Here is a 27,647-nt window from a genome sequence, read left to right as displayed (position 1 = left end):
TTAGCAGAAGTATGCCCCTTTAATATTGTACTTTTTTTTTACTTAGACATTAAAGTTGAGGTTTTCGGCCAACAACAGGTACCTAGCCATGAATTGCATTTTGGGCCAGCTGGGTCATTGTTACTTAAAAACTTTTTTCCATATTCTCTTATTATTCTTAATATTTAAAAATAGTACATGTTACCAATCAAACCGATTGTGAAATAGTTACACATGTGCATGCAATTATTATAAATGTCCAACCTTTTACTCTCTGGATTTTCTAGGATAATTTTTGCACTCGTGTAAAGTGACATTTACAAATACAAACGTTAAATACATTTCGATATTGATTTTGTTTTGTGAGATGTATTGCTGTCATCAAACATGTTGTTTTCAAAAAATGATTTTTGATGATTATTATGCCCCCTTCGAAGAAGAGGGGGTATACTGTTTTGCACATGTCGGTCGGTCCGTCGGTCGGTCCGTCCGTCCACCAAATGGTTTCAGGATGATATCTCAAGAATGCTTAGGCCTAGGATCATGAAATTTCATAGGTACATTGATTATGACTGGCAGATGGCCCCCTATTGATTTTAAGGTCACTGGGTCAAGGTCACGGTCAAGGCCATGATTCGGGGCATATGTCTCCCACTGCGGAACACTTGTTGCATTTGTATTTCAAATTTTATTATTTAGATGTTACGAATTCAGAGATGTTTATATAAGGGAGATGTAGGTGGAAGCACGATTGCAACACAAACTGTTGTATGGTATCATATATTGAGTTCCTTGTAAGTCATCGTGTTTGTATTGTTTTGTTAATTTAGGACATAGTGAAAAATAATATGTATGTTGTTAAAGCTATTATTATATTGATAGTTTTCTTGATCATGGATATGAATGGATATGAACGTTACATATTTTGTGTTCACTTTACATATATAAACACTATAAACTCTCTGCATAAGAAAATGAAATGCAGCACATGTTTTCATATTAAACTGTATAACTCTCAGTTTCTTAAATGAAATATTCACATTTTATGTACTAGAACTTTCACTACCCAAAGTTTGGAACAAGATCAGTTCAAGTTTGGATCCTTAACAGACTGCTTTTTTGGAGCCAAAACGGTCGCAATCGTCCTAAGGTCCATTTTCCTGTTACTGGCTCTTTTTTTTCTCATGATTGATACAAATTATCGTATTAATTTTTAGTGTGCATATTCCACCCATGGATAAAAGTTACAAAGTTGGTTGTTAAAGCTATGATATAAAGCAAGTTTTTTGTATGTTAAAGAGTATTTTTAGTGTGCATATTCCATCCATGGATGAAAGTTACACAGTTGGTTGTTAAAGCTATGAAACAATGTAAAACGTGTTCAAGTATTTTTTATTAAAGTCAAATGCATGCTATATTTGTTATAAACATACATATGATATACACTCAACAAAAGTGTAATGATCACTACACTACACTACATACCTGGCGTGTTTAATAGTCCCTATTAAAGCAATATAGTATAATACATGCGAAAGGTGCTTTTACCTATAAATATATATATAAAAATATGTTTACTATTATTATAAAAGCTTCTACAACAGTGTAATGAGAGATATATAAAACACGTAAAGGTTAATGCAAGTATACATAAGGTTAAATTGGCTGAATTTTAAATTTTTTAAAATAAAAAAAATTATCGGTTAAGACAGTTTTATTTTTATTTTTTTGGTAGACTGCTAACTTTTCATGCTTTTATTTTTATTTTTATTTATCCCCCCCGACTCAATTTTTTTGAAAAATTTCCCGTAAAACAGAAAATTAAAAAATACTGGCCTTATTGTACAAGAAATTAATTTAACATATAAATACACAAAGAATGAAAACATTCCATTACACAACAAATAAATGAGTGGACAAAATGGGACATTCCGAATTCCAGTGTGGTGCTATTTTTACCATCTTATACTTTACACAGCTCTATGCCTAACGTGAATTATATCGGAAAGCAAATATTGCAGATTATTTATGAATTGTCCGATATTTGTATGGCTTGTTGTACATTCTTAAATCTCAAAAGTATATGCATGGGTTATAAACAATGCACATTACACGAAATAAAGGAAAATGTGATGAATTGACAATGCAAATACATGTATGTCAATATAGAGTACATGTACATGTGAAATAAGTTGCTTTTATCATAAATCGTCAAATTTTTTTGGGGGAAAATGATGCAATAAGTGTCATTTTCAGCTGATTCATCATTATACGGATGGAAAAAAAATTATGTCATATGACTAGATTTAAAGGTTGAAGGTCGTATAGTTTTGAAGCTAAAGTTTTCTCGACTTTATTTCTTATGAAAAATCATTCAGTGGTAAAGTAAAAAATTGTCTGTGCACGCGACAGGTATATCCCACAGTGTTGAATACAGGCTAGTATATTTCATAAGGTGTTATACCGTCAATGTCGTGTTGAAAATGGGATAAAAATATTTTAAAATATTTGGATTATCTTTTAATTTATGCTTTTCTACGGACTCAATCAGTGAAAATGGTTTCTGTAAGGGATGTAACTGTTCTTTATGATCTCCAGATTAAGTTGTTGTTGCCTCCCTTGATTGAAAGACTCCAAAATGCTGCACATTATTCAGATATGCATTATCAGTATATATTTCTTATTGATTAATTAATGTGATATCCTAAAAGTGAATACATACATTTATTGCTTGTTGAGACAAAGAACATATGTTTTACAAGATTGTTTAACGTATTGGTTGTTCGAGTCGGACAAGATGTTCTGTTAGGGCCAGTGATGGCAATGACTGATTGTAAAAGTCATTACTAACAATTTATAACTTGCAAATAAATACAGTCAGATGTTGTAGACCAAAGTGAGGATCAATGGGGTTAAGATAGGACAGAGGGGAAATTATTAGTATTTGAAAGTTTTGAGGTCCTTTCATGTTGTGGTTGAACCAAGGGATCAGTCCCTTTTCTTCTGTCTACTTAACAGTTAAAACTTGTGAAATCCACTTGATTGATACACAAAATATTGTACAGGATCTATTTTCTATTTATTGTCCCCTACCGGTGAAACCGGAGGGGACTTTGGTTTGCGCTCTGTGTGTCTGTCTGTCTGTCAGTCCATCACGCTTTTCTGGATCCTGCGATAACTTTAAAAGTTCTTGATATTTTTTCATGAAACTTGAAACATGGACAAATGGCAATATGGAGATTATGCACGTCATTTCATTTTGTTCCTACGTCAAGAATTCTGGTTGCTATGGCAACAAATAGACTAGAAATACTGCTGAAAATGTTGGATCCTGCACACTTTTCTGGATCCTGTGATAACTTTAAAAAGTTCTTCATATTGTATCATGAAACTTGCAACATGGATAGATGGCAATATGGACATTATGCACGTCATTTAATTTTCTTCCTACGTCAAAAATTCTGGTTGTTATGGCAACAAATAAAAATTATATATATTTTTTACAATGGTGAAGCCGGTAAGGGACATATACTGCTTGGCAATAGTCTTGTTTTCTCTTTTTTTAAATCTTAATTTGTGTATTCTTAATCAGAATGATGTAGATAGGGCCATCCTTATTAATTGTTAAGGATAACGGACTGACCCAACCAAATTGCCCCTACCGAGATTATTTGTTAGAAGTGATAAGCTGGACCTTAGTAGCCTGCTTGTTGAGTAGGTAATGATGGAAACTATTCTTGATAGTTCTTTGATGATTTAGCCAAAATATCACAACATGGATAACCTTTGATTTTAAAAGGAGTTGCAGAACATTTTTAGGTATTACTCTTGAAAGTAAATTTAATATTGAAGCCTAAGGAATGCTTCTTGGAAACTTTTTTCTTTATATAGTTATGTTCAAGGGTAAATACAGGGGACAAAAATATTCATAAACTGCACTCGTCCTGCAGGACGAGTGCATTAAAATTTTCACTCGTCCTGCAAACACACGCACTCGTCCTTCAAATATGTGTGAAATAAAGATTGCAAAGGGCTGATATGACTTATAAAATTTCCTAAAGTATATCACTGCTAAGCAGTGAAATAAGTTACTTTATTTTTGAGGAACACAAAATAAATAATTTTTTCTAATGCTCGCGTGCTTTCCGTTTCGGATGTTTAAAAAATCGCCCCCACCCCCTTTTAAGAACGCTCGTATGTCAGACATTTTTCAAACGAAATTCAGACTGGTTTAAATCTGGTTTAAAACCGTACTTCGCGCTTAAATAATTCTTTAAAAGTCAATACTAACAGTGACTGCAGTCGCATGGTTCCCTGTCAACATGTACGCGCAAAGCTTACACCAAAAAGCCAATATTTACTCGGGACACAAGTCTCGCATAACAACGCGCACCTGCTGTATGAAATTTACAATTACAATTTCCGGTTCATTCGCATTCTACTTTCGGGATAGATATGCTTTTAGAAAATGATTTTATTAAATGAAAAATAGTCTTACTGGTCAGAAAATTCATTTTTTAACATCAGCTTTTTTTCACTCGTCCTGTAGGACGAGAGCTTTAGGGAAATTCACTCGTCCTTTCAAGATTTCACTCGTCAATACGAGCGGACGAGTGGAATTTTTGTCTCCTGAAATATATACATGGGCCTGAAAAAAATGATGTTAAAAATGTTCAATGGACTACATGTGCACTTAATGGTATGATTAAACATTCCATTTACTGTATATTATCAAAATAGATGTATTAAAAAAATGTCCCTCTCTTTATAAAAAAAGAAGTCTTGTTATGGCTCAAAAATGTATGTTAAAAAAGTCAGTAGAATTCTAGCGTTTAGTTTGTTCTAAATCATTGATGAAACACAGTCAGTTTTGTTACTGGAAAACACGACTTTAACCCATTAATGCCTAGCGTTTACAAAAAAGGCCTAGGCAAACAGCGTAGATCTAGATGAGACACCGCTTAATGCACATAGTCTTACTTTAAAATAACTAAGTGCAAATGTTTCTGATGATCACACGGGTTTCATTGATGTAGCCGCTGCTGGTTTGTTTCAGAGATATCAAGGCTGGCAACATTCTTCTGGGGAAAGATGGAGCTGTTTATATAGCAGGTATATTCTACAGTATTTTATGAACATTTTAAATTAATATTTTTATTATTTTACTACTTAAAAACCTTTTGAGAAATTAAGCCTCATTTTAAAATTAGCGGAGCACAAGTGCTATTGGTAAGCTTTTCTAATCACCATTGATCTGTTTGTCCTTTCTTGCATCATTTACTCCCTTTCCTCTGTTTTTTTTTTGGCGTTTAACATGGCGTCTTTCTGGTTTAATATTTTCTTTAGTCATATTTTCCTCGCTATGGCAAATTTTTATTTGGGCTATTTTGTGTGCTTTAATTAAGACAATGTACAAACAATTTTTCAGATTTTGGTGTGTCAGCATGGCTGGCTACAGGGAAGGATCAGACCCGTGACTCTGTGAGACATACGTTTGTGGGCACACCTTGCTGGATGGCACCAGAAGTCATGGAACAGGTACCTTGGGAAGCAGGAATCGTAGACAAATAAGCCTTGCTCTGGGAAAATGGGGTTTAATGCATGTGCATAAGGTGTAGGTCCAGGTGTCTTTGCAGTGTGCTCGGGCTAATCACGGATAACACTTTCTGCTTTTATTGTATTTTTATGCCTCCCTTTGGAGAAGAGGGGGTATATTGTTTTGCACATGTCGGTTGGTCAGTCCGTCCGTCGGTCCGTTCACCAGATGTTTTCCGGATGATAACTCAAGAACGCTTAGGCCTAGGATCATGAAACTTCATAGGTACATTGATCATGACTGGCAGATGACCCATATTGATTTTCAGGTCACTAGGTCAAAGGTCAAGGTCACAGTGACTCGAAACAGTAAAATGGTTTCCAGATGATAACTCAAGAACGCTTACGCCTCGTTTTGTGTAAAGTAAGTCTCTTTAGGGAAATCCAGTTAAGGAGGAAAGTGTTGTCCCTGATTAGCCTGTGCATTGGCTAATCTAGGATGACATTATCTGCACATGCATTAAACCCTGTTTGTGCCCAAGTTCATGGAACAGGTACTGTTGGCAGCAGGAACAGTTAGACAAGTTCAAACCTTTTAAAATGGTTAATTGCAACCAGCAATAAACCAGAACAGCCTGTGAGTAACTCTCAGTCTGTTGAGGTTTAATGCTGTTTGTGGCTCATCAGCAGGGTCCTTTATTTGCACTTTTTACTGACGAATATCGGCGACTTTTACATGAAAAAAGTATACTTTTTTCCCCTATTTTTTGGAAAAAATTCCCCCTTGAAAAAATATATATAAAAAAACAAGTGCAAAACCCGTAACGCTGAACAGATATAGTTAGTGTTTTCTAGCCTCATAGATACGGCTGTAGACAGGAAATATTACATTTCGCGCTCCTGCATGATTTATAAATCTACACCGTTTCCAGATAAAAAAAAGTCACACAATGCTACAGTACAGACGTGTACTTAAACAAAAACTCCTGTCCGCGGTGTTCACTTCTCCTGATGGGTGACATTTCGAGGAGGGCTGACACGCTACTGACCGCGGTGTTCGGCCAACATCCGAAACCGCCACGCTTGCACGCAATCGTTAATGAGAACACCCATGATCACCGCCATGCTACGCAGCACCTGTCTGCGAGGGTCATTCACGTGTTTTAAATGTACATGTACAATAGAAAATCATATACTTCTTGTAGATATTACATGTATGCGTACTTAAATTCGGACAATACGTAAAGTCGGAAACGAAAATAAAGCGTTGAGATGATCAATACTGTTAACTCTTAAAGTCAATGCCAAATAATTCACGAGATAGCCTGGTACTTGATTTGAAATTCACAACATGAGAATCATATGCCAAAATTCATTTGATACTTTCAAAAATTGCGAACGTTATGTGTTTACGACATTCTTGAGCACTATTATCGACTATATTACCCAACCATAATTTGCTTTTAAAATTTGAAATTGGGCATATATGGGCTTATCGAGTAATGGATAAAGATGGGAGAAGTTGCATGTATGCAATTGATACAGTTGACACGTATGTATTGTGGAATCCAGAGACTTGGGACTCTTTTAGGGCGTTTTATTGTCGCTAATATATTTTAAATACTTATTATATCCTTTCGACCAGCGTGTACATCAAAATAGACTTTATTTATGCATTATCACTTTTAAATTAAAGGGATAGAAACAATACAATTATGTTCAATTATTTATAGCGAACATGATGAACACCGCGGTAGATATTATGGGTCTGTGGTGATCCTCGGTTTTCGCCTTATGGCAAACAGCCCATGTATGGTGAACGGATAGGTCCAAATGTCATATTCCTATCATACCATCGTATCAGACAGTTTAGCTAGAACCGTATCGAACGGTTTTGGTGTCAAACCGTCTGATACGATCGTATCAGACGGTTTTGACTTTTGGACCGTTTGTACGCTTCACTGTTTGATGCGAAACCGTATGTTTGTTTGTTTGTGCAAACATTTGCCATAACTTTTGCAATATTGAAGATAGCATATTTGGCATGCATGTAAGGAGCTGCACATTTGAGTGATGAATGGTCAAGATCATCCTTCAAGGTCAAATATATGGCTTCATAGCGGCGCAGTAGGGGGCATTGTGTTTCGCAAACACAGCTCTTGTTTAAAAATCTTAATTTTGCAAAACCACAAGCCTATATGTATCGCTTTCATATATAAAATATAGTTTTACCTATGGGTCCTCTACAAAGTTATTCAAATTATGCTACCTGGGTTAAAGCTTACCTGGCCCATATGGTAACATTTCTTATATGGGAAATAACTTAGAGAACAGTTTGGCAATATGACAATTAAAAGAAATGTCATACTGTATGTACTCAGTTTCGTCACACTACAGTTTTAATAAATAATTATTTTTTGTGACTCTAAGTTTGGACGTACGGGTTTTCATCCATAATTAATGACTTAATACTTTCTGACAGTTTATTTTGCAATGCTATTTAACCAGATTTCTGCCCTTTTGTGCTTCTTTTGAGACACATTGATCATTCTTTTTATGTCCCCCACTATAGTAGTGGGGGACATATTGTTTTTGCCCTGTCTGTCTGTTGGTCTGTTGGTCTGTCTGTCTGTTTGCGCCAACTTTAACATTTTGCAATAACTTTTGCTATATTGAAGATAGCAACTTCATATTTGGCATGCATGTGTATCTCATGAAGCTGCACATTTCGAGTGGTGAAAGGTCAAGGTCATCCTTCAAGGTCAGAGGTCAAATATATGTGGCCAAAATCGCTCATTATATGAATACTTTTGCAATATTGAAGATAGCAATTTGATATTTGGCATGCATGTGTATTTCATGGAGCTGCACATTTTGAGTGGTGAAAGGTCAAGGTCATCCTTCAAGGTCAGAGGTCAATTATATGTGACCAAAATCGCTCATTTTATGAATACTTTTGCAATATTGAAGATAGCAACTTGATATTTGGCATGCATGTGCATCTCATGGAGCTGCTCATTTTGAGTGGTGAAAGGTCAAGGTCATCCTTCAAGGTCAGAGGTCAAATATATGTGGCCCAAATCGCTTATTTTATGAATACTTTTGCAATATTGAAGATAGCAACTTGATATTTGGCATGCATGTGTATCTCATGGAGCTGCACATTTTGAGTGGTGAAAGGTCAAGGTCAAGGTCATCCTTCACAAGGTCAAGGTCATCCTACAATGTCAAACATCATATAGGGGGACATTGTGTTTCACAAACACATCTTGTTTACAACTGGGTTATGGTCATATCACCTGGCAGATAAATGCCTAAATAAGAATGGAAACCAATAATAGACAATAGTTTCACCCAGCTGCTTGAAGTGAAATATGTAAAAGTAATTGATACTTAACAGTGCGATAATTAACAAGAAAATGCTATTAGTCATGTAAACAATTGACGCTATCAACATTGTATACCTGTATCCAATCTTCAATGAATTATTTTTAGAGTGTCTCTAAATCTTTCTCCACCTGTATTTTTATGCCCCCGAAGAAGGGAGATAATTATCTGTACCTGCCAAATGATAACAAAAATTAATAAATCAAGGCGGCGCAATAGGGGGCATTGTGTTTCTGACAAACACATCTCTTGTTTGTCAACACCTGTATTTTACTAATATACCGGTATGTATTGTATCTTAATTTTGGGACAGGAACAAAATAAATTATTTTTGAGTGTCTGCAAACTTAGAGAAATTATGGTAGATTCATAAAGATTGAAAATAAAAATGTGCCTAGAAAATTAATATATATGTTTCATAGAGTAATTCTTGTATTATTCTGAAGTCTGCCCTCTCAGAATAGTTTAGTTCTGTCTGGTCTGAGGGGAGTGCCGTAGAGCCCATGACCCTCTTCTTTCTTTTTGGAAACCAATTTATATATTTTATCATGCTCACATAAAGTTCAAACAATACATAACTCATTGACTAATTAAGTACATATTCATAACAGTACATTACAAACACAATCATGCAAAACGGTATGAAATAAAATAATAGTATATGAAAGCATTTATAACAAGTATCACATAAACTCATTCTCTCAAAGAAATTAATAGTAGATTATATAGATATTATTGTAATCCTAGCAAATGAAGTTTCCGTTAAACTAGTTAGTATATGAGCATATTTTAACTCACATTGCTAAGGTCATGGAAAGACTACTCGTTCATGGGAACTATTTACATATTTTCATTCCTTGAATATGTCCTGTTTTTAATGTATTCCATGTATATTTTAATGATTAGATATCAACATTAAAGATTCAGTGGGTGCTTAACACCAAAATGTTATTATTTTTCCACATTCCCACAACTAGAATTCCTGTATGTTTACTGTAGTAGACACATGTTGGTGCAATCACACCATCCTTCCTTGTGACCACCTCTGCCAGTCTCTGTCTTCCATCTTTGTCCACCTGGATGATTGTGTTGGACATGCCTCCACACACCAGAACTTGTCCTGAGTCTGTCACATGGAGGCGTGGTTGAGCATCTCTGTATAACCAGTTCAGTGCAGGGTCAGCCAGTATGGAGATCACTGTGCCATTCCTCGACAGTGTGACCAGCTGTTTGCTGGCCTGGTTAGTCACATATATCATTATCCTGTCTCCATCTGGACTCACGGCACAGGAGGTTACTGGTATTGAAAGCAGTGAAATTGAGGTGTTGTATATGGAAACATGATGTGGCATTAGTGGCAGTTCAAGGCAAAATATTAACACCCATAAACATACATGCATACTTAATATATTTAATGTTTAACCTTTCATTCACATAAATGCTGTTACAGAAATCTGTACAGAGAGACAAACATAAAACAGCAGAATATGCATGTAAATCTGATTATACTCAATTCCAAAAACATATCTCTTGATTGCATGCTTTATACCCACTTAAGGTTGGGAAACAGAAACAGGAAGCAATACAAAATGATGTTAAAAAAACTCATTTTTGGGGGAGAAATTGTATAATTAGAAAATATTGAGTACAATTTTCCACAAAATAATGATATCATTTGTATATATTTTTTTTGGTAATCATACATTATGATATAGCAATTGTCAATGAGTCTATTTTGCTTAAAAGTTAAGTGATATATAATCGCGATCAATGTGTTTGTGTTGCTTAAAGTTTAGGGATATATACTTGTGAAAATAGATGAAGCAGGCAGAAAACATTCAAATAGGTATATCTATCATGTATTTTTGAATGCAATAAAACTGCATATAAAAAATTTGTTCAGAATGTTCATGTTCTTATTTACACGTTTGTTTTATAAGATATTATGAAATTGATTGCATTGATAGTAAAAAGATTGGTCTAATGAGTATGGGCATGCAGAATAACTATATTGTTAAGAATTACCTGTCTTTTCACCGCTTGTGTCTTCATACAGCTTGCTCACATGTCTTCCATCCACAGAGTATTGGTACAGGGCTGTGTCAGTTGTAATTAACAGATTGCCCTGGTGGTGGGCAATACCATGGCAGAAATGTTGGAATTTCATTGTCTTGTCCTTTACCAGCTGAAGATTGGTAACTGTAATGAAGTGGACCTCTTTGATACCCATAGCAACAGCCACTAGATTGGAGTTGATGCTGCAAATGGACACTGGTTCACTAGGCAAGTCACAGTGGGCCACCACCTTCATGGTCTGATCCAACAGCTTAACTTTTTTATTGTTAAAGTCTGTGATCAGGAGTTCTCCAGTAGCTATCTCACAGATACCTGATATAAAGCAGACGCATGCATCCTTTTCTATATACACTTTATACTTCTTACTAGTCTTAACTTTAATGACTTGGTTTGGATCAGACTTGTCAAGTGCACTTGATTGATATTCTTGGACCAACTGGGTTGATGAACTTGATGTTACTGTATGAGGCATCCAGCGTGGCTTGTTCAAAGCACTTGTATTGTTAGACTGTGTAGATGAATTGGAAATTGGATTGGACACATAGTCCGACTTGTTAACAGCAGTTGATTGGTTTGTAATGTCACCTTGTTTAGGTGGTACCGATGCTTGATTGGAAATTGTATCTAGCTTGTTTAGAGCACTTGTTTGGTTTGCAACTTTAGCTTGTCTGGGAGTTCCTGATACTGGACTGGCAACCAGGTCTTGGTTGTGGATTTCAATAGCTTGAATTTCAGGATCACTTTTGCTGGATAATGAGCAACATGCTTCAGGTTTTGTCTCTTTTGTTACTCTGCGATCTTTGATGAGTATTTGTCCCAATCCTGAAATAGTGGCCATGGTTTGAAGGATGATTGGATCAGGTGTAAAGCTCAGTGTTATATCATTCTCTTCTGTCATTTCTTGTAAAACTGCTTTGGCCTTGACAGACATGTCCCAACATTTTCTGTACATAATCATTTGGATTGCATCACTTTTGCCTTTAATATTTAGCCAATCTTCTTTAAAAGATGTCATCTTTTTGATAGACTCATTGCAGTTTGCATTATCAGTTTGAATAGATGTCCTCAATTTAGCCAGTAGTGTGTCTAACTCTTTGATAGTATTCCTCACCAATTGATCCAAAGAATCATTTATTGCCTTGCGTAAAGCATTGATCTCTTCCAGAATTGTATTGTAGGCTTGTTCCAGGGACTTTAGACTTTGCTCAAAGTTATCATTCTTCAGAATCAACTGTTCTTGTAAAGTATCAAGAGTTGCTGACAACTGCTTAAAATCCCCTTTTTGGTGCAGGTTTTTCACTTTATCAGCTATGAGAACAAAATGGCTGCATTTTCTGCAAAGGAAGTCCCCTTTAAATGCATTTAAGACATCAGCAATTTCAATCTTTATTTTTATGCCCCCCTTCAAAGAAGAGGGGGTATATTGCTTTGCTCATGTCGGTCGGTCGGTAGGTCGGTCCGTCCACCAGGTGGTTTCCGGATGATAACTCAAGAACGCTTGGGGCTAGGATCATGAAACTTCATAGGTACATTGATCATGACTCGCAGATGACCCCTATTGATTTTGTGGTCACTAGGTCAAAGGTCAAGGTCACAGGTGAAGGTCACAGTTACTGGAAATAGGCATTATAAGGATTAAGCATGGTTCAAACAAGGGAAACAACTACGGTTTATGCATGTTCTTTTTATTACAGATTTGCCTCCCTTAAATTCATTCAAAATCTCATTTTACAGCAGAGATTCCAAATCTGACCTGTAAATGAGCCCCATATTTACTGCCAGTGCTAGGTTACCTTTTCCCATTTGATCATTCTTTAGTATTGGTATTGTAATGCTGCTACTGCTGCTGCTACTGCTACTCCTACTACTACTACTACTGCTGCTACTGCTACTGCTACTACTACTACTACTACTACTACTACTACTACTACTACTACTACTACTACTACTACTACTACTACTTCTACTACTACTACTACTACTACTAAAACTACATAGCAACTTCATATTTGGCTTACTTGGGGGCATTCTATTTCTCAAAGAAATCTTGTTTTTAACTAAAATATGTTGTAGTTTTTAAATTTAGCAATATTCAAACTTTGTACACTTAGTACAAGCACTTAAACTGGATAAAAATTACTTAGTATACTACTTACTTATGATTGTAGACATGACAGACAGTACACATCAGCTCACTGTGGTCCTCACAGAATGTTTCCAATTTCCTGTCCTTATGCACATGACATTGCTCTAGAACATCAAATGTTGCATCGGAAACTGGCCACTTACTGATGTTTTTCTTGTCCAAAGTTACATGCTTCTGATAAAGAAAGTTATGGTACTCCAAACATTCGCCACAGTAAACCTTGGAACAGTCCTCGCAGTAAAATTCAGCCTCTGTGTTTTTATCATTTCCCTTACATGTGTAACAAGAAAAGTCAAAGAACAAATCTGATCCCCTATGAATTGAAGTCTCAAAATTGGAAGCCATTTAAGCTGTTTTATTTATTTCACTATGGTGAATGTGGATAAATTGACATTCTGATTTTTGAACCAGTTTCACCTGATCTCCACTCACATGATTGTTTCAATTGATATCAGGGTAGATTTCTCAGTATCTTATCACCAAATTAAACTGGTGGACATGTATACAAAAATTGTTTAAACGGACATAACTTTTCATACCAATATTTTGAAGTGTATTGAAGTTGATGTGTTAAAACTTAAAAACAGTATGTTTATAAATACAATGAATACTGATATTGCTTTCTATCAGTAAAAAAAACTCAGATTCAAATGCAAAAAAAAATGCAAAAAAGTAATGACATTCCCACGTAAAGCTACTCATATCAAATTGTTTTAGGCATTCAAATGGTTATATTTACTTTGACAGCTAAATCAAAAAATAAATACTTATATAATAAATCTTAAATATTATACATTAAGGCATTGATACATATTTATATGTTGTTATTGGAGCCTTGCATTTTAAATTACATGGCTTCTTACTGACCCTGATGTAATTCAGGCTTTGTAAATGAAGTTAATTGGTTAATAGCCAATTAAATGACTGGATATCAACTACTACTGACCTAATATAAAACAATACACCATTTTATCTGATTTATCAATATATTTATTTTTATTATGAAGGATGTAAGATAAAACCTATCTGATATATTTTATCACCCAAGTTGATTACTGGTGTACACAAGTGCTGGAGTCCATTTGGTATATTCTGCTTGAGGTTTTTGCCACGCTTTAAAAAATCTAGACATGTATGTTGTACATACATAGGGGTGTTCTCTGCTATTGTTGACAGTCTAGTTTTCATACACCAGATTATCAAGGACCATGATGGCAGTTGTGCGACTGTCTCCGAACCTATGCTGGTGGTTACAACAAACAAATTTGTTTTCTGATTGAATTTTCACTTCCATAACAGATGAGCACATAGACAGTAACAGGAAACAACCTGATTACAGTTTGATTTTTCACTTCCATAACAGAGGAGCACATTGACGGTTACACAAAACAACCTGGTTACAGTTTGATTTTTCACTTCCATAACAGAGGAGCACATTGATGGTTACACAAAACAACCTGGTTACAGGTTTGATTTTTCATTTTCATAACAGATGAGCACATAGATGGTTACACAAAACAACCTGGTTACAATTTGATTTTTCACTTCCATAACAGATGAGCACATAGATGGTTACACAAAACAACCTGGTTACAGTTTGATTTTTCACTTCCATAACAGATGAGCACATTGATGGTTACACAAAACAACCTGGTTACAGTTGGATTTTTCACTTCCATAACAGATGAGCACATAGATGGTTACACAAAACAACCTGGTTACAATTTGATTTTTCACTTCCATAACAGATGAGCACATAGACCGTGCAAACATGGACTGACATGGTGGAAACAAGGCTGATACAAGGACTATAACATAAGATCTCTGAATAACAAGGACGATGCTGGAGATGGACAGGGTGCTGACAAGGACCTTCACGGTGCAAGCAATGTGAAAACACAAAGTATCACAGAGTAACATGAAATAACATGGACAATGGCTGATGTTAAGGACAATAAGGGGAAGTTTATAATTCATTCTATTTTTCCATTCTACCGGGGACACAACATGGGCAATTAGATGCTGATGTGATGCCAGCTTCTACTGCAAGTACTAAAGCTTAGCTACGACAGAGATATAGAGATTGTTGAATGAACTTATAAGAAGACGGCAAGGGCTTATTTAATTATGCCCCCCCCCCCCCCCCCTTTGAAGAATAGGGGGTATATAACTTTGCTGGATGTCGGTCAGTGTGCCGGTAGACCAGTTAGTTTCCGATCAATAACACGTCAACGAATTAACCAATTGGCTTTATACATCACATGTGCATTAGCCTCAGACAGTAGATGACCCCTATTTAAATTGGGGTCACTAGGTCAAAGGTCAAGGTCATTGTCACAATAAGTGTGAAAATTGTTTCCGATCAACAACTCATCAACAAATTGACCAATTGGTTTGATACTTCCCATGTGCATTGACCTTTGACATGAGATGACCCCTATTAAAATTGGGTTTGCTAGGTCGAGGTCACTGTCACATTAAGTATGAAAATTGTTTCCGATCAATAACATGTGCATTGGCCTTTGACAGTAGATGACCCCTATTGAATTTGGGATCACTAGGTCAAAGGTCACTGTCACAATAAGTGTGGAAAAAAAATCTGATCAATAACTTGTCAACAAATTGACCGATTGGCTTGATACTTCCCATGTGCATTGGACAGTAGATGAACCCTATTTAAATTGGGTTCACTGAGTAAAAGATCATGTTCACTGTCACAATAAGTGGGGAAATCGTTTCTGATCAATAACTCATCAATAAATTGACAGATTAGATTGATACTTCCCATGTGCATTGACCTTGGACATTAGATGACCCCTATTGAAATTGGGGTCACTAGGTCAAAGGTCAAGGTCACTGTCACATTAAGTATGAAAATTGTTTCCGATCAATAACATGTTAACAAATTGAACGATTGGCTTGATACTTCACATGTGCATTGGCCTTGGACAGTAGATGACCCCTTTTGAAATTGGGGTCACTAGTTCAAAGCCTTGTTTGGGAGGGGATATGTCTCCGACTGCGGAACTCTTTTTTACAGAAATGAAAAATGTGTGTAACTTGAAAGTGATGCATTCCTTATCCGCCAATATCCCGACAATTGATAATATTAATGAATTTACATATGAGCTGTGCTTTGAGAGAAGGGGGCCCAATGCATGTGCCGAAAATGTCGTCACAGATAATCAGGAACAGCACTTTCTGCCTAAAATGGGGATTTGCTATGAAGAGACTTCATTGAAACAAAAAGTACCGTAAAAGCGAAAATGTGTGGTCCTGGATTAGCCTGAATGGATGTGTGGACTGCACAGGATATTCTGGGGCGACACTTAATGCACATGCCAATAAGCTTGGTTTTCCCTAAGCATGCTTTAATTTGTTTTCTTCAGGTGACTGGTTATGACTTGTTCTCTTCAGGTGACTGGTTATGACTTGTTTTCTTCAGGTGACTGGTTATGACTTGTTTTCTTCAGGTGACTGGTTATGATTTGTTTTCTTCAGATGACTGGTTATGACTTGTTTTCTTCAGGTGACTGGTTATGACTTGTTTTCTTCTGGTGACTGGTTATGACATGTTTTCTTCAGGCGACTGGTTATGACTTGTTTTCTTCAGGTGACTGGTTATGACTTGTTTTCTTCAGGTGACTGGTTATGACTTGTTTTCTTCAGGTGACTGGTTATGACTTGTTTTCTTCTGGTGACTGGTTATGACTTGTTTTCTTCTGGTGACTGGTTATGACTTGTTTTCTTCAGGTGACTGGTTATGACTTCAAGGCCGACATCTGGAGTCTGGGTATAACTGCCATCGAACTTGCCACTGGGACAGCGCCCTATCATAAATACCCTCCAATGAAGGTAGGTTTTTACATTAACAAGCATTTGCACTACTACAGAAGTTGAAAGTGCGGGTATTTTGCTTATCAAGATGTGGTTTATTTAAATGACAGATCTTTTGAAAACATTTAATGAAATGATTGTTGCTAAAAATGTTTTGTAAAATTTGGTAATGTACATGCATTGAAAATACTAATGAAACACCTGATGAATTCTCTTCAAAAGTTCTTTCAACAAAAAACGTGAACTAATTTCCTGTGTTAAGCTGTAATTATTAATATTTACATATAGTGATTATGAAGCACATATTTGATAAAAAATACCCCAATTCCAATGGCATGGTATTTACAATCCAGATATCGAACTTTGTTTGTAGAACAATTATTACAAATTCTGTTCTCTTTTTGTACATTATTGCGTCTACCTAGTTTGATTGTAATTTGTGGTTTGAGGCTCTGAATTTCGAAAGCGCAATCTCATATTTTGAAGTTAAATCAATTGAGAAGTACTTTTGTGCGTTGAGTAGGCTTTTGTAATGTTTATAATTATGACATCAACTTTACTGGATCATTGATTGATATGTTCATAAATAATAAATCTATCAATAAATATGATGAATACCTTAACACTTTCCCCAACAAGAAGCAAAGTGAAAATGGCTTTTGCAACCAGCATAAAACCAGACGAGCCTGCAAGTAACTTGCAGTCTGTTCATGCTTTATGTTGTTTGCTGGTCATCAGTATCTAAGGGATGGAAAAAAAGCCTTTAAAACTTAAATTTAGTAGGACAGGTATTTAATTAAATTTAACTTTCTAAGAAACTACAGATGCATCAAAATGCGTATCTAAGTGGTAAAGGGTTAACAAACTGCTTTGACATAATGGCAGAGTTTTTATGTGATCTGTATGAGTGTATGTTTTATTGTTCATTTGTATCGACAGGTGCTGATGCTGACCTTGCAAAATGACCCGCCATCGCTGGACACTGGGGCGGAGGACAAAGACCAGTACAAGAACTACAGTAAAGTCTTCCGCAAGTTTGTGTCAGACTGCTTGAAAAAGGAGCCAGAGAAAAGGTTAACCCCCCATGCATTGCCATTCTGTATGCCCTTCCAGACCAGGAACCAGGATCCTATTTTAGATTTATGAAATTGGTCTCTGTTACAGGCTTTCCAGCATTTCTATTATTTCCTAGTATTTCCTAGTTGTCCTAGTTTATTAAATGTGCTCCTAGTTTTTAACCAGGTTTTTAACCAGGTTTTCCGAAGGAAAAAACTGGTTATTAGATTGGCGAATGCAGGCGGGCTGGCGGGCTGGCTGGCGGGCGGAACAAGCTTGTCCGGGCCATAACTATGTCGTTCATTGTCATATTTTAAAATCATTTGGCACATTTGTTCACCATCATTGGACGGTGTGTCGCGCGAAATAATTACGTCGATATCTCCAAGGTCAAGGTCACACTTCGAGTTCAAAGGTCAAAATTGGCAATAAATGAGCTTGTCTGGGCCATAACTATGTCATTCATTGTGAGATTTTACAATTATTTGGCACATTTGTTCACCATCATGGGACGGTGTGTCGCACGAAAGAATCACGTCAATATCTCCAATGTCAAGGTCACCACAACTTAAAATAGATTTATTTTGAAACAAACTTACAAAGGGGGTTAATTTTGTTTGTTCATTTCAAAAGTTCAGTTTGAGTTGTCTCCCTTAATCAGATTTTTTTTCACAATGAAAACCTGGTTTTGTGACAATTTTGTCCCTTGTTCCTAGTTTTGTCTAAAACCTCCTAGTATTCCTAGTTTTTCATTAATTTGGCACTTTTTTGGATAAGGTAAAACTGTCTTTTAATGTGTTTTAGAGATTTTGTTTCAAAATAGGACCTTCAGGTTGTTGAGCTGACAATATTTGGTAGTCTTTGTGGGGTCTGGTGTCATTGGTCACATAGTCTAGCCTTCGTAGGTGATACCTAAAAGTTGGACTGAGCTCTGTGATGACTACAAATGAAAACTTATGGCTATATTCTGAAAAGTTCCTCCACTTAACCCAACCTCAGTATTATTACGCACATGATTTTATCTAACGGTCCCCTCCTTCACTCACATTGGTATTTACATCTGTAAGGACAGCTCTAGGTTCCTCGTCTGAGGGAGGATATGGTGAGGTAGTGAAGTTGTTCCTCGAGCCTCACTCAACGTGTTTTTTTATGAATACCAAAACAGAAGCGCGTACAACTATATGTTTATTTTGTTAGTTTTAGTTTCAAAGTGTGGGTAACCTGAAAAATAAGCTATATTGCGGATTTGGAACCACAAAATCTTGTGTTAATGGATATAATATTTACTCTAGAGCACTTTGGTGATGGCTAGTTTTATATACCATGGCACTTTAATCTTGTTCGCATGAAGTACAAGATGGTTAACAACATTTAATTTGAGGAAACCCACTCATGTCAGTAATAACAATCGGTTTTTGTGACATTTTTTCAGGTGAGATTTTTAATTAATTTATAATGATGCATATTTACAACAATGGTCATGTATTCGACAACGTTCACAGTTAAAGCGGGTATGCACGATCTTGACAAATGTTTGTTCAACAGAAATAAACTTCTTATAACTTGATGTACATGAAGTTTATTATTAATTTGGAGACCCTTTCAGAAGAACATGTGTCAGAAAATGTGAATTCTGGAGGATATTCAATTCAGAAATTACACTGAACTGTACAGACAGTTATTGCATCATGTAATAATAATAATAATTCCATACAGAAACCATTTTGTGGGTATATTTTCACATCTAAGTCAGAATATGTAATTTACACATGTATATTGTTGTAAACATTGAACGGATTGTATAACAATAGGCGCCCAACAAAACACATTCACGCTTTGTCGACTCCTCCAGCTCTTCTCAACTAAGTAAACACTGTGAATACCAATCTCTTCCTCGACTCAAACTAACGGAAGGCGCCCTCGAGCCTTCCTTAGTCGAGGTTGAGTCGAGGTGTAGGTTGAGTGACGCTCTAGAATATAGCCATTAGTCAGCTTAACAGTCCTGTTGTATGAAATGTGTACAGTTACTGTGGTAATCAGGTAGGGAAAAGTCGAAAAGGCAATAAACTTCTTAGTAGTAACTCCTAGTTTTTTCCAAACTCCCTACATTTTCCTAGTTTTTTGTAAATAATTTTCCTCGTTTTCTCCTAGTTTTTAGCTCACATGATTGCTCATGTGAACTTTTGTGACCGGTCTTTGTCTGTCGTCCGTCCGTCCGTCGTCCGTACGTCAACATTTGTTTGTAAACACTCTAGGCCATATTTATTGTCCGATACTCATGAAACTTGGTCAGAAGCTTTGTCCCAATGAAATCTCGGTTGAGTTCGAAACTGGGTCATGCCAGGTCAAAAACTAGGTCACTTGGTCAAAAAAATGAAAAAACTTGTAAAGACTGTAGAAGTCACATTTCATGCCCAATCTTCATGTAACTTTGTCAAAATGTTTGTCTTAATGATATGTTAGTTGAGTTCAAAAGTGGTTCTGGTCCGTTAAAAAACATGGTCGCCAGTGGGCGGGGCAGTTTTCCTTACTGGCTATAGAGAAACCTTGTTAACACTCTAGAAGTCACAATTTTTGCCCAATCATCATGAAAGTTGGTCAAAACATTGGTTTTATTGATATGTCGGACGAGTTCGAAAATGGTCCAGATCGGTGAAAAAACATGGCCGCCAGTGGGCGGGGCATTTTTCTCTATATGTTATAGTGAAAACATGTGAACACTCTAGAAGTCACATTTTTGGCCTAATTTTTTATGAAATTTGGTCAGAACATTTGTTTACTTGATATGAGAGTTGAGTTTGAAAATGGTTCCGGTCAGTTGAATAACATGGCTGCCAGGGGGTTGGCAGTTTTCCTTATTTGGCTATAGAGAAACCTTGTTAACACTAGAAGTCACAATTTTTGCATAATCATCATGAAAGTTGGTCAAAACATTGGTTTTATTGATATCTCGGACGATCAGTTCGAAAATGGTCCATATCGGTGAAAAAACATGGCCGCCAGAAGGAGGGGCATTTTTCTTAATATGTATATAGTGAAAACATGTGAACACTCTAGAAGTCACATTTTTGGCCCAATTTTCATGAAATTTGGTCAGAACATTTGTTTCCTTGATATGAGAGTTGAGTTCGAAAATGGTTCCGGTCAGTTGAATAACATGGCTGCCAGGGGGGGGGGGGGGGGGGTGGCAGTTTTCCTTATTTGGCTATAGAGAAACCTTGTAAACACTCTAAAAGTCTAAGTTTTGCCCAATCATCATGAAAGTTGGTCAAAACATTGGTTTTATTGATGACTCGGACAAGTTTGAAAATGGTCCAGATCGGTAAAAAAACATGGCGGCCAGTGGGCGGGGCATTTTTCTCTATATGTATATAGTGAAAACATGTGAACACTCTAGAAGTCACGTTTTTGGCCCAATTTTCATGAAATTTGGTCAGAACATTTGTTTCCTTGATATGAGAGTTGAATTCGAAAATGGAAATGGTTCCGGTCAGTTGAATAACATGGCTGCCGGGGGGGGGGGGGCAGTTTTCCTTATTTGGCTATAGAAAACCTTGTAAACACTCTAGTTTCAAAGGTGCTGCTGGAAAGCCTGCTGTTACGTAGTGGGTATGATGTCTGCCTGGCAACCGTGAGGTCATAGGTTGGATCTCCACTGTGGGAGCGTTCTTTTATCTTATAATCTCCACCACAGACACCAAGTACTGGTTCTACCCAGGAACTGACTCACAAGTGTTTCAATAGTCATTAACTTTTGATACAATCAAGCTTAAATAAATAGGTTTCGCCATACACGTATTTTAGATTTAATGACAAAATGGAAATGTGTTACCAAAATGACCAAAACTAGGATTTAGCTTTAAATTGTTGTACTGGAGCCATGATTTAAAAAAAGCTGATCTGCTAAATGTCTGCAGGGGACAAAAATATTTCAATAATTCACTAGTTCTGCAGGACAAGCCCTTTACAATTTTTACTCATCCTGCAAATGCATGCACTTGTCCTTCAAATATGTGTGAACTACAGATTGAAAGGGGCTGATCTGACTTCACAAGTTTCTGAAAAGTCAATTCACTACAGTTCCGTTTAAACCTTTCCCACTTAGATATGTATTTTGACGCATTTGTATTCTCTTACAAAGTTAATTTTAATTAAAGGCCTTTCTTATTAGATTCAAGTTTTAAAGGCTTCATTTCCAACCTCTAGATACTGGTGAGCAACAAACAGCATAAAACCTGTACAGACCGCGAGTTACTCGCAGGCTGTTCTGGTTTTATTCTGTTTGCACATAGCCCTTTTCACTTTGCTTCTGAGTGGGAAAGGGTTAATGCAATTTGGGGGATCCGCAGATCGAAATATGATTTGTCAGGTCATTCATGCATATATATATATATATACATATGTATGCATTAGTCAATCTCAAAACACGTTATTAGCTCGGCTGTTTTCGGAGAAAACCCGAGGTATTGTCATAGCCAGCTCGTCGTCCGCCAGCGTTGTGCTAAAACCTTTACATTTGCTCTTAAATCAAAGTGCTTCCACCTACAACTTTGAAACTTCATATTTAGATGCACCTTGATGAGTTCTACACGCCACACCCATTTTGGGGTCACTAGGTCAAAGGTCAAGGTCACTGACCTCTTAAAAAAAAAAAAACTGACAAGCTTTCATTTATTAAAAAATACACCCGCAGCCGAGCGTTGGCACCCGTTATGCGGTGCTCTTGTTTACCTACCTTATTGCATTATGTGTTATATTCATACAATATACATTGAGATGACATTAAATATTATTCCATTTAAATATTTTCAAATGGGTAAAATTAAAATTGTCAGTTTTATTGTTTAAGGTTTATCGCCTGTGTAACAGATAAACAGAGTTGAAGGTTAAATATGTTGCTTCACTTATGTCGTGCAGGGCACTGTATGAACATTTGGTGATTTGACATTTACATTTGTTATACCTTTATAACAGGCCAACAGCCAAGCAACTGCTGAAGCAGGAGTTTATCAAGAAAGCAAAGGTATTTGTTAGTGTTTATTGATAATGTTTACTTTGGACCCCAAAAAAGTCTTAATTAACCCTTTGCATGCTGGGAAATTTGTCGTCTGCTAAAATGTCGTCTGCTGAATTTCTAAAATTAGCATTTTCTTCGATTTTTTTTCAAAGAATATTATCAGAATAGCAAACAGTTTGGATCCTGATGAGACGCCACGTTCTGTGGCGTCTCATCTGGATCCAAACTGTTTGCAAAGGCCTTCAAAATTTGGTTCCCGCACTGAAAGGGTTAGTGTTTATTGATATGTTTTACTTTGGACCAAAAAAAAAGCACACAAGTCTTAATTAATAGCTCCATCTTCATGTCATATATTGTTAACTTGCTGTGTTAGGACTAAAAGAAAGTTACAGTACATAAAATACCAATTAGTAAATATTTCACCCTTTTAATGCAACCTGAAAATATACTATTTAATTTCTTGCCTTTTGATTATGTATTAAAAATTGAAAAATTCCCCGCTTTGTTGAATACAATGTGTTAATCTTGTTCTACCACTATTCAAATTAAATTCAACCTGTAAATGTCATTCACGCTCTATTTGCAATAAGCCAACCTGTAGATGTAATACTATGCCTATTTCTCATAAAAGTCATCTTGATTGTACCATTAGTCTAAATAAGGTTCATAAAATTAATGTCGATCTGATTCTACCACTATTTCCAATGAAAGTCAACATGTGAAATTATTATTAACGCCGTTTCAAATATAAGTTAACTTACTTCTACCAAGATTTCCATATCAAGTGTATTTGTAAATAAGCCAGGCTCTGATAAAACTGGGTTTAATTCATGTGCGTAAAGTGTCAGCCCAGACTAGCCTGTGCAGTCCCCACAGGCTAATCAGGGATGGCACTTTCAGCTTTAACTATATTTTGCTAAGTAGAGACTTCCTTTAACACTTTCCCACTCGGAACCAAAGTGAAAATGGTTATGTGCAAACAGCATAAAACCAGAACAGCCTGCGAGTAACTCGCAGTCTGTTCAGGTTTTATACTGTTTGCTGCTTATCAGTATCTAAGGGTTGGAAATAAGGCATTTAAAATTTGAATCTAGTAAGAAAAGTCTTTTATTCAATTTAACTTTTTGAGGGGCTACAAATGCGTCAAAATACGTATCTAAGAGGTAAAGGGTTAAACAATTTTTTTAATTAAAGCGGAAAGTGTCGAACCTTATTAGGCTGTGCGGACTGCAAAGTCTAATCTGGGATGACTCTTTACGCACGTACAATAAACCCAGTTCACCAAGAGCGATTGTGAATGTCATTCCACTGCACTGTGCATGTTTTCTATGCAGGACAAGGGGTATCTGGTGAAGACACTTCTCTCAGAAGGCTCCTCTGTTAAACCTCAAAAGGTATGAATACCTGGGCCCTTATTCACCAACGGCTTATCAGACTTAGGTCTAAGAAAAAAAATCTTCAAATTGGAACATTCAAATATTGCTATAATATTGAGTCAAACTTTGCATTAACTGCCTCTATCTATATCATTCTTCATGTAGAACATTTTCTTAATGCCATAATCCCCAGTGGAGGCCCGTGAATATTCAAAGCTGGATGTATTTTTTGTTGTTCAAAGTCTCTTTTTTTTGTCCCCCACCACTATAGTGGGGGACATATTGTTTTTGCTCTGTCTGTTGGTCTGTCTGTTGGTTTGTTTGCTCCAACTTTAACATTTTGCCATAACTTTTGCAATATTGAAGATAGCAACTTCATATTTGGCATTCAAGTGTATCTCATGGAGCTGCACATTTTGAGTGGTGAAAGGTCAAGGTCATCCTTCAAGGTCAAAGGTCAAAAAAAATTTAAGCGGCGCCGAAGGGGACATAATGTTTCTGACAAACACATTTCTTGTTTATTCTTAAGTCTGAGACTGGGTTGCTGAATATGTGACCTTGGTAATATTTGCAGAATGGGCAATACTTGTAGAACAGAACAGATTTTATTTTTATTTTGTAAATAAAGCTTACAGCCCATCATACATTTCATATAAAACTACATTAAATTATAATGTGAGTTACGTGTCTTATATACCGATATACATATGTGCATCAAATCGAGAGATTGGTTATATATTTTATATAAATACTTAATTCATGAAGATTTATAAATTTCATTGTTTACATTTAACAATTTGTTGATATATACAAAAAAGACATGGAATTCACATTTTATTACAGATATTTAAATGATATTAAGGCAATAATGACATGCTCTATTTCCACTCTGTAGATTATGATGTCTTCCAGTTTGTATTTAAAATTTATGAGTTTAACAGCGGAATTTGATAATCCAATTTAATGTACTTTTTAGCTCACCTTTGCACAACGTGCTCATGGTGAGCTTTTGTGATCGCCTTTTGTCCGTCGTCCGTTGTGCGACGTCAACATTTGCCTTGTCCACTTTCTAGAGGCCACATTTATTGTCTTATCTTCATGAAATTTGGTCAGAAAATTGGTTTCAATGATATCTTGGATGAGTTCGAAAATGGTTACGTTTGCTTGAAAAACATGGCTGCCAAGAGGCGGGGCATTTTTCCTCATATGGCTATAGCAAAATCTTGTTAACACTCTAGAGGCCACATTTATTGTCCGATCCTCATAGAACTTGGTCAGAAGATTCATCCCAATAATATCTTGGATGAGTTCGAAAATGATGTCGGTTGGTTGAAAAACATGGCCGCCAGGGGGCGGGGCATTTTTCCTTATATGGCTATAGTAAAACCTTGTTAACACTCTAGAGGCCATGAAACTTGCCCAGAAGATTTGTTCCAATGATATCTTGGATGAGTTCAGAAATGGTAACCTTTGCTTGAAAACATGGCTGCCAAGGGGCGGGTAGTTTTCTCTATATGTATATATTGAAAACTGTCTAGTTGTGATAAGCCATAATGTTAAAGAAAGATAACCTGTACATACTTTGTGATAGTTAAGTAATAGTTAACTCCCTTGTATAAACCTGGGACTTCTTTCATAAAATGTGGTGTACATTAAGACAGTAGTTTGCATGCAATTTGATAAACCTATCTCATAAAATATATGTACATGTACTAATGCACTGTAGAGCCTTATCTTTGATCTTTACTGTTAAGACAAGTTAACCTACTGTGTTTTGGTGTATTTAGCAGACTACTGTGCTATGAAACTGTTTCCATGGCAACCTTGTTATTTGGCATTTTCTAAATTATAAAGAATCTTTTGATTGAAATAACTTTTGTAAATTCTTCTTATTTTTTACATTTGAGTAACTGGAGTTTTCCACTCTCCATAAATTGTGATCTTTAGATTAAGTTAGACTTATTTTATAAACTAAATTTTTGAAGCAACTTCTAGACTAACAGAAACTAATATTTATGTCAGTTTTTTTGACAGATTGTGAACTTCTTGGATATGACGGTTGAGTTTGAAAATGGTTTGGACCGGTAAAAAAACTTGGCCGCCAGGGGGGGTCATTTTCTTATATTTATTTAGTGAAAAAAGCTTGTGAACACTCTAGAAGTCACATTTTTTGCCTAATCATCATATATTATTTTTTAAACATCGATTTATAAATATCTTGGACAATTTCAAAAATGGTCATGATGGGTGGAAAAACATGGCCGGGGGGGGGAGGCAGTTTAGTTTACTTTGTTTTTATTCTTACAATAATAATTCTTTAAATTACAATTTTTAATAACTTCATTGATGATAGTTAATAACTTATAAATTCTAAAGAAATGAAATAAATGCTTTAAACTCTCTGTAAGTGCAGATAGTTTACATCAGTGGTCAGTGATGATCTGTGCTTATCTTTACCTGGATGCTAAGAATAGCAGTGCTCTCATTTGATTGGATGTTTACCTATGTTACTATGCCTGCTACACTTCAGAATCAGGGGACTGGCACATTGTTGACCTCTCCCATAAGAACAAATTAACCAAAACATCTGGGTATACATGTGAAAGACTAATGCTAGACCCCCTGGCTATAAGTTGAAAGAGTTAGTCCACTAATTGAAAGATTGGGGTTAGTGAATTACTAATCTGCCAGACCTGTTTAATGTAGCAACTGTTAGTTTTATCATGGAGGTGAGTTTATGTTCTAAGTTGAAATTTCACCAAGTAAAATTGACTTAGTCTTATTTTGCTCTAAATGAAAATTTTGAATTAATGATTTACTGTGTTTCACTAACTGGGAATGTTAAGTTAGTGGAGTTAGTTTAGTTCTTTTAACTAAGAAAGTGAATGAGTATTTTTATGTCCCCCACTATAGTAGTTGGGGCCATATTGTTTTTGCCCTGTCTGTTGGTTGGTTGGCCTGTTGGTTGGTTGGTTGGTCTGTTTGCGCCAACTTTAACATTTTGCAATAACTTTTGCTATATTGAATATAGCAACTTGATATTTGGCATGCATATGTATCTCATGAAGCTGCACATTTTGAGTGGTGAAGATCAAGGTCAAGGTCATCCTTCAAGGTCAGAGGTCAAATATATGTGGCCAAAATCGCTCATTTTATGAATACTTTTGCAATGTTGAAGATAGCAACTTGATATTTGGCATGCATGTGTATCTCATGGAGCTGCACATTTTGAATGGTG

General features: G+C 36.1%; 2 protein-coding genes across 2 annotated transcripts in view; one reads left to right on the top strand and one right to left on the bottom strand.

Annotated features, from left to right (window-relative positions):
* LOC127855061 (serine/threonine-protein kinase OSR1-like) overlaps positions 1–27,647 on the top strand; it is a 112,420-nt gene that overhangs the window by 42,224 nt on the left and 42,549 nt on the right. Inside the window, 6 exon segments of the mRNA XM_052390396.1 lie at positions 5,036–5,091; positions 5,408–5,517; positions 16,877–16,978; positions 17,900–18,033; positions 22,991–23,039; positions 24,368–24,427. Coding sequence (XP_052246356.1) covers positions 5,036–5,091; positions 5,408–5,517; positions 16,877–16,978; positions 17,900–18,033; positions 22,991–23,039; positions 24,368–24,427 — 511 coding nt within the window.
* On the bottom strand, positions 9,399–13,538 carry LOC127855060 (uncharacterized). Its single transcript, XM_052390395.1, has 3 exons — positions 13,134–13,538; positions 10,927–12,311; positions 9,399–10,198 (listed from the first exon to the last, which is right to left on the bottom strand). Exons 1-3 carry the CDS (start codon positions 13,466–13,468, stop codon positions 9,825–9,827), a joined length of 2,094 nt encoding a protein of 697 aa, XP_052246355.1. The 5' UTR covers positions 13,469–13,538; the 3' UTR covers positions 9,399–9,824.

The sequence above is a fragment of the Dreissena polymorpha genome, chromosome 13 (genome assembly GCF_020536995.1).
Source record: "Dreissena polymorpha isolate Duluth1 chromosome 13, UMN_Dpol_1.0, whole genome shotgun sequence".
NCBI classification, from domain to species: Eukaryota; Metazoa; Mollusca; class Bivalvia; order Myida; family Dreissenidae; genus Dreissena; species Dreissena polymorpha.
Note: the sequence above shows the minus strand (reverse complement) of the source record. Positions and strands in the feature narration are given on the sequence as shown.